Raw genomic sequence first — 8,634 nt, 5'->3', positions numbered from 1 at the left:
AGAAGAAATTGCAGTGCAGCTCTTTCCTTCAAGGCAGCACTGTGCAGAATCAGCAGCCCGGAGGAGGAGCCGGGGTGGTTTGGGAGCATCGTCTCCCCTCTAGCGGGATCTGCACAGAAGTGATAGAGGGAAGGAGGCGAGACTCTCCCCTTCCCTCCCTGCTCCTGCCAACCCCCTGTATAGCCAATACTGCAGGTGTGGAGATTTCAGGGTTGTAGAGATGAGTAGCCTCATTTGGGAGCTGGCTTGAACTGAAGGAGCAAGGGGAAATGCTTTTGTAATCATTTTTCTATTAATTAAATATGTGACTTAATGAGAGTTTAGATTCATTCACCTAACTGGATTTTCAGCTGTTTCCAAGTATAACAGGGGAAAAAATAAACACAGCTTCTCATTAACTCTTTAGCATTTAAGTCAAAACTATTTTTAGATCGCTCTTAAAATCAGATCTCTAGCTATTCTACCATAGGCAAACACTGCTGTGTGGTTAGTAAGTTGTTGGACCCCAAACTACTGCTGAAATCTGCCAGTTAAAAAAAAAATAAAATAGATTATATGACATTTTGGTGACAACCGCCTCTGCGGCACACCTGAATTCTTGTTTTCTATGAACAAGGCACGATCCTTACTCATGGTAGGTGCTGACTCGGGCATTTGCTGGCAGAACCATGGCAGGTGCCACACAGCCTGGGAGCTGCTGTGGGTGATGCAGAGTCCCAGCATGGCCTGATCCTGCGTTTGAAGAACAGCAATGTACCCACAGGCACAGGGGCTGACCCATGGGATGTCTCCAGGAAGGAAAGCATGAGGATTTGGGGCCAGGGAGAGGTGTCCCCTGAGCGGGGGACCTGTCGCAGGGCACAAAGAGAAGCTGAAAGCTGGGCAGGAGTCAGTGAGCAGGGATGACCTGGCCAGTGGGTCATCTACTCAGCTTTCTCTGTGCCTTACCTGCACCCACTGTTACTCTGCAAAGTTTCTTTATAGAAACAGTTGTGCATTCCTGAAGGCTTCATCTGTGAGCAGGATAACTGCTGGTGGATTGCTTAGACAAAGGTGCTTAAGATGCCCAAGAGACTCAACGGTTTTGTCCTGCAGCTCAGGGCAACTGGACACGGGGAACGGTGAGTCAAGGGCATGCAGCAAGCAGGGACAACAGCAGCACAGTGCTCAGGGCCTGCGGGCCTGGAAACAAGCCAGAGCCAGGGGCTGGATGGGGCTCAGCATCCTAACACTCGTGGGAGTCATCATATGCTGGTCCTTCTCCTCCATATCCTACTAACCAGTGTCTTCCACCTGCTAAGCAGAGTGTTTGCAGGGTGATTGTTTTCCTTAACTCTGTATTTATCAAAGCATCTCCTGGGGGAACTCAGGAGGCAAAACTGGCCACTGACGCATGGTCAAACACAGGGGCTCAGCATCCAGCAGGATGAGCCAAGGGAGATTGATCCCACTCCCCACAGGCGCTAAGGAGAACATGAATCCAGGGTAAACATAAGCAATAATCCCCTTTTCAGAGGGGTGTTCTAGCTGGGGGATTTGCATCCACTGAGCTGTTCAGCGTCTGGTTTAGACTGGAGTTCTCAGTGAATGCAAATGTCTCTAAATAAAGTCAAAGCAGAAAGGCTGCTGGGTATCAAGCATTTAAATACCACGAAGCTGCAAAGGAAGTGATAGCCTCACCTTGCTCCGCACACAGCTCCAGTCATTCACACATCAAGTAGGTGAGTTCAAGAGTGCAGAAACAGACCTGCAAATATATGGAGATTCTGCTTTTGCAGTGGTTAATTTTCAAAGCACATCTACTTCTTAACATACATTTGGGGTCACACTCCACCTCACAGCCCTTACCCTGCTTTCCCAAACAATCTGTTCCAGCTTGCTAGCTTTCCTCTGCAAGCGAAGCACAAAATACAAGTGAGCACCTCACTTTTAGTGTCACCACTTTCATCTTCCTGCTAATTACTATCACAAGTACATATTCCAAAATGCCTACATTTCAGTGCAGTACATTTTTGCTACTTGTGTTCCTAATTCTTAAAACACATAGCAAATATTTCCATACTTTATATTTCTACATTCTACTGACTACATCCGAACTTTAAGGGAGGATATTCCTGCGATTGAAACGCAACGAGGCAAACTGCAATAGAGCCACGGCCCTCCACTCCTCTTGTAAAAGATGAATTTATGATCTTTGGTGACAAGACGACTTGTACGTCTTGCTTTTTGTCTTATCACAGGTAGGTCCACTGTGCCCCCTACCTCACGCTTCGCCATCAGCTTATTTTTGACTTGCAAGAATTCTGTTTCTCATTATTTCCTCAGCGAAAATGGAAGACAGCTTGGAGATGGAAATACTACCTTGCTGCCTAGTACCAGCCCCCAGACAGACAGCTATTGTTAAGACAAAGATTCAGCGTTTCAGGGAGGCAATGAGGAATTAATTATATGAGAAGATACTTCATTTTAGAACTTGACTGGATTACAGATGCTGGCTGCCTGGGGCTTTGTTGTCTCCTCACAGCTACTCCTTGAGCAGCCACCTACCTTCTGTTCTAGCCCAGAACTTCACACCTACCCCAGCACGTCAGCCACATTCTTCTCCCTCTTCGTTTGCCAGTCCTCACTTTCTCCATGCCCTTGGCACCCCAAACCTTTCCCTCATAATTTCCCTGTCCTTACCCAGAGCTGAATCAGGTATTGAAGCAAATGTTCACACCCCCCACACTCTTCACCTGAATTTTGCTGTTTTCAGCTGCCTTGTTCCTTTCTACCTTTGACTGCTCCTTGTGGTGTACGTTGTCAATCCAGTTATGTGCCTCTGCTCTATGCACTGGTACATCCATCACCTGCCTGAAAACCTGAAGCCTCTACCCATTTCCATCTACTGCCACCAGCACCAGAAAGCAGCTGCTGCACATTATGTGTGTCCTGTCCTGATTTTACTAGTCCCACTAAAACGTTCCTCCCCCCAGTTACCTTCAGTGACTCACCTTTTGACAAGCGTCACTTGTGTTTCCTACAAAATAAATCCCCCAAAGAAGGCTTCTGGCAACTCATGTGAGCTGCCATGCCTAAATGTCGAAGGATGGGCTGATGGCAAACTGGCTCAACGTGAAAGAACCCAACAAAATGACGATACATGGAGAAGCCCCCAAAAAATCTCCCATTTAAACAGCAGTTGACTACTAATCAGCCTTAGGCTTCTGGAGGCTCACATTTTCATGAACATTAGCAAAACAGGCATTCCTGAATATGTCTGCCCATATGTTGATTCCAGGTGTTTTCACTGTATTTAATCTTGTTTTACTCCCAGTAAAAAGCTGGGTAACTGTGATCTGGAAGGGCTGGGAATTTGAGGAACCACAATGGATGCAAAGAGAGCATTTCAGACAGAGACTGTCACATCAGTTCAGCACAAAAAGTTGTAGCCACCTTAAAGAGAGATGGATTAAAAAGAAATGCTAGCATTGGTTTAATCAGAGTGAAAGCAGATGACGGCATTTCTCCTGTTTGTACCTATTTTCCCAAGCTCAGTGCCTACAAGTTCACATTCTCCATTTCCATTTCACAATCAGATACAAACAGGGACTTTCTTGTGATGGCTTTGAATGTTTTATTATAGAGTCTTATCAATAAATTACTTCTCTGAAAATCAGTTTTTCAGGACTAAAATCTAATCTGGCAGGGTTCAATAAGTAACAAGATGAACTCAGCCATGCAAACAAAATATTACTAAGTTACTTTTAATAAAATTTTATCATACCACCTCAGGAAGAAGAGCATGTCCTGGAGACTTAGACAGTTAATCTTGGATTTTTATTAATATTTTGGATTCTTTTTGTTATGTCATAGTCTCTGGTACACAGCTGTCTTCATTTTGATGCTCGAACGGAATAGATCTTTGGGTGCCTTTATGCTCGTGATTCTTGTCTTATTTTACAGTGCTGTAATAAAAATAGCACCATCAGTGTTCCGTGCTTGCCACAGTACATTTAAGCAACTGGTCACTGCACTGAAACAGAACTTCTGGAGAAACTGAGCTTATTCCCAGACAGTAATTGCTCACAGAAGGTCCAGCTCCCACGTCTTTTCAGTATATGCCATTCATTTTCTGTTCAGCACCTCTGATGATGTTCATTAAAGTAACTTTATTGGGTTACGCAGCACACAACAGGATATTCAGGATTGCATTTTGACCTTCACAGCAGTATCTAATACTGCCTGGAAGATAACCAACAAACATTTTTGTTGTAAATTAAATCAGCATTCTGAACTTGCAGCTGTTTGTTGACAAATGCTTCCCAGTTTCAGTTAAATACAAGAAATCCTAAGAACATTGAGCCATTTGAAAATAAGCATTACCATATTTTAATGTATTTTGGATTGTTTAGCTCAACTTATTAATTACTCTTGATTTCCAGGGCTCAATTACATGTAGTTTTTACAAAAGTAACATCATGTCTTAACATTAATCACACATAACATTTAAGAATTATTTTTAATTGTGCAAAACTTAAGTAAGAAGTCTTACTAGTACAATATGCTGAAACACCAAGGGATATTAAAAACAATGTTCACATTCATGGTGCAATTTTTATCCCTACTTCCACCTTTTGATGTGGAATCTAGAATTCCCATCAGTAAGTGCTACCTGAAAATACCAAGTTTATTTTACCTTTTGTTATTTGGTGGAGACTCAGAATATATTTTTGTATTGGGCTTTTACACACAATTAAACCAGCTGTTTAAGCTGATAAATAAAACTAGACACTGAAAAGGGTGAAAAAACACATACCAAAGGCTTCCACCGAAATGATGGCATAACTGAGAATTTACAGCTTATATTCAGAATCATAACTGATATTCTGATTTTCCATTTTGAACTCAGTATTTCATCAAATAACCCAAAATGTTATCTAAAAATTCTAGCATCTGCTAATTGAAAAAGTAATTTAGTTCAACAGTTAATTGTAATTAAAATCTTCAGCTTGTTAGATATTAAGTGCTACCAGTCAAGGCAGTCACAAAGATTGTTTGATGTTTACATATAGCACCATGACATATATCTCCTTCAGAAAGAGAGAGATTGTTTGGCTGGGAACATAGTCAGAGTATTTCCTGAATATTTTAGGTATCTTTGCCTTCTACATCATAAATATGTGCAACAATTCCTTAATTTGAGGAAAAAAGCACAGAGTTCCACTCAAGCTTTAAGACGGTGCTATCATTAAATCAAATTCTCTACGTATAAAAGTATCAAGAACTCTTCAGTAGTCAATTCAATATTCAAAAGTAGATCAATAGTTTTACGTAAACTTGTTAAAAACCAAATCACCATATAATTTGGCTTTAAAGTGACAAAGTATTTTGCTTAATATAATTTACTAAGCATGTGAAGAACTAACATCCAACTACAATTTCAAAAAGATGCAGAGACTGGAATATCTCTGACACTGAAATACTCAATTAAAATATATAATTACATAAAGAATTTCCAAAACATATAATATAATTTGTTACAGTGGTATTGCCCATTCCAGTAATAATTCTTCCTAAAAGGAGGCTGCATGTTAACTAAAATAAACTGATCTGTCGTAGCTCCCAACTAGAGAACACCAATATTCTCCCCGTGTCTTTCCTCCACCCTGAATTTACTAAAAAGTGGACTAGGGTTTCTACCTAAAGAAAACAGGAATTATGTTCACTATCCAGATGGTCATTGCCTAACCCTAATCAACATCCTGTTAACTTATCTACACTTGTTAGGTTTAGGCTAGTAACAAAACTTGTAGTAAAGTGTTAAAAATAGATGGAGTAACTAACAAGCCATCTTGTGTATTTTAAATCACTGAAATCTATATATCAAAATATTTATGGAAGCATGAGCGCTGGTGACGTCATTGACTCTTAGGAACAGAGCCTTCTGTAAAAGTTACACAGACGGAAAAAGGTGCCTTGAGATAAATGGAAATAAAATCCAACAGAAGAAAGATTTCCTAATATTGAGTCCAAACTCCTTACAAACTAGCCCACATATTTCAGTGATGGACACTGCTCATTATCTTGGCCTTGTCCCTCTCTCAAAATCAGCTTCATAAGCTGTTATCACTCAAAAAAAAAAAATACACCCTCTTAAAATAGTGGACACGGAGTTCTGGATTCAAAAAATAAAATGTATAAGCAATTTCATATTCTTGCCATGAAACAGCAAGTAAAAAATATGAATGTTTATAAAGAAACAAAATTGGATTTTATACATTGTACCTGTATCGATACGGTTCCCTGTGTTAGTGAAAAATTCAGCATCTTTAGAAGTTCAACATGTACAAAAGTCAATTACATTGTGAAGAAAATTCTAGTTTAAAAAGTTATATGTAATTTCAAATATGACAGGCCAATAATCTAAAGACCAATCTCAAACAAAGCTGTACAAAGTTTGTTTCAAATCTCCCTATACCCCCCAAAAAGGCACTAAGTGGTTTAAGTGTGCAAGTGGCTTCTTAGAAGAAACAGTGTGCAAATCGAGCCTGTTCCATTAGCTGTTCATTCTTTAGTGATTTCCTAGAGAGTATTGCAATTAACCACTATCTACAGCATGACTTGCTAAAGAACAGAAGACAGTCAGTCCACAGAATCACAGATGTCTTTCACTTTCTGGTTGAAGTCTTCAGGTTGATCAGCATACACGTAATGACCTGCCCCAAGAATTGCCTAGAAGATAAAGGTGAAGAAACAGATCAGAATCATGAGAATGTAATAAATAAAACAAATTAATACTGGGATAGTTGAAGAACCTGACTTTTACACATTACCTACTTGATACATTATTACTGGAAAAAACAAACTTCAAAACTGGACCTGATCTCTTGCACCCGGCCTGTGTTAAAATGCATTAGCTCAACTGCTGCCAGGAGGTGGTACCATACAGCCTGAAAAGGACTATAAATACAAGGAAAAACAAAAGCTGGTTTCACCTGCTGAAAGAACTTTGCTACATGTGATAAGAGGGTAAAACTACTGCTTATTGAACTTCACACCTTGTTGAAAAAAGCCACCATTCAAGCAGACACAGGAGAAGCCTTTCCCTCCTATGTTTTTTGAATGTCCCTATAATTTATAGCACTCCAATTCACTTTTTAGAATCTGTAGGTGGCTGGACAAAATTTTAACCTGGAGTATGACAAAGTTTTCCATGGTCCCTTCTAAAAGCCATTGACCAGACTGGAAAAATATGCCTGAATGATATATGCTTATCCCAGCAATATACTATACACTTCTTAACAGTGACTTTTTGTTACAACTTTCCCTCTGGTTAAGCAGATAAGTGACACTTTCAGTCTGGGTGTCAACATTTATGAAATGTATTTGTGCTCTTTAACACATGTAAACAGTTCAATAATAATGTATTTTCTCCGAGTCTCAGTTCTGATGTCAGCTATATCAAGACTATACATTTTTATCTGAATGACTTGTTGTGGTATACTATCAACATCACACATTGCACACTTCTGTCCAGATAGATCTAGACATCAGTAAGAAGACAGCTGGTGTATTCAAATATTTTATCACCTCATAGCATTGTAACATATATGCATATTCAATTATCACAGCTGATTGATGTGACAATGCGTGAAGAATACTTTTAAATTCATTCGGTTTCCTAGAAATCAACAAAAAATGCAGTGTGCATGTTCACATCAAGTTGCAAGTACACACATTTTCACTGATAATGCCACACCTCTAAACAAGAATGTATTAGCTAGGAAAACAACACTAAGTACTTTTTTTCAATGACTTAAAGACTTTTACAGGAACCTAAGCACCAAGTACAAACCACTCTCTTATCAGAGAAAAAAAAAAACCATTAGACAGACAGACTAACAGAGTTTATGAGAGCCTCCCCACTATGTCATACCTATATGCAGATATTAGGCTTGTTGTGGTTTAAAACACAGACAAAACCCCAGATATTTACCAGTGACCACAAAACCTACTTCTATTTGCACACTGTGGACACACTGTGGAGCAAAATATTTTGCAGCGCAGAAGAATGACCTTGCTCAGAGATCTATTTCAGCTTCTAGTGCTACAGTAAATTTCCCTCTTACTCTGGAAATGCAATACTGTCCTGTCCAGGTTTTCTCTGATCTAACACTTTTCTCTCTTTTCCTTACAGAAATCAGAAGTTATTACCCCAGGCTTTAAATCAAAGGGCCAGCATTTCCATGGTTGGTATAAAAAACCAACAGATACGATGTAGACAAATCCACACAATAACTGAACAACTGCTTTAAAAGTCAACTTACTATTGTCTTCACATACGAATTTGGTCTCAGAGACTGAATAGTGCTGCCAGAATTGCCATCTATACACGAACGTGCTCCATAGACCACAGTGATAGGAATGTCTTTATCCATTTGTGGAATCCGTTGCAGCATTGGCCTTTTTGCCCATCCGTAAGGAATAGTCATGTTCTTGAAAGCTGTTTCACCGCTTCAAGTCATCCAAAAGAGTAAAAACAATTAAATTTCCATTGGATCTGCCTTTTCTCTAAATGGCAGTATCTGTGCCTTTCAGTAACACAGAGTGCAATAGTACGCAAGGCTGGGATTTTTTACTATTAAGAAACAC

General features: G+C 39.7%; 1 protein-coding gene across 1 annotated transcript in view; it reads right to left on the bottom strand.

Annotated features, from left to right (window-relative positions):
- Positions 1-3,602: 3,602 nt before the first annotated feature.
- ABHD5 (abhydrolase domain containing 5, lysophosphatidic acid acyltransferase) overlaps positions 3,603-8,634 on the bottom strand; it is a 28,048-nt gene continuing 23,016 nt past the window's right edge. The window contains exons 6-7 of the mRNA XM_082045702.1: positions 8,310-8,496; positions 3,603-6,714 (exon numbers count right to left, since the gene is read on the bottom strand). Coding sequence (XP_081901828.1) covers positions 6,625-6,714; positions 8,310-8,496 — 277 coding nt within the window. The 3' untranslated portion in view covers positions 3,603-6,624. The remainder of the gene's footprint in view (positions 6,715-8,309; positions 8,497-8,634) is intronic.

The sequence above is a fragment of the Streptopelia decaocto genome, assembly GCF_964273445.1.
Source record: "Streptopelia decaocto genome assembly, chromosome: 2".
NCBI lineage: Eukaryota > Metazoa > Chordata > Aves > Columbiformes > Columbidae > Streptopelia > Streptopelia decaocto.
The sequence above is the reverse complement of the archived record's forward strand: the minus strand, read 5'-3'. Positions and strand labels throughout refer to the sequence as shown.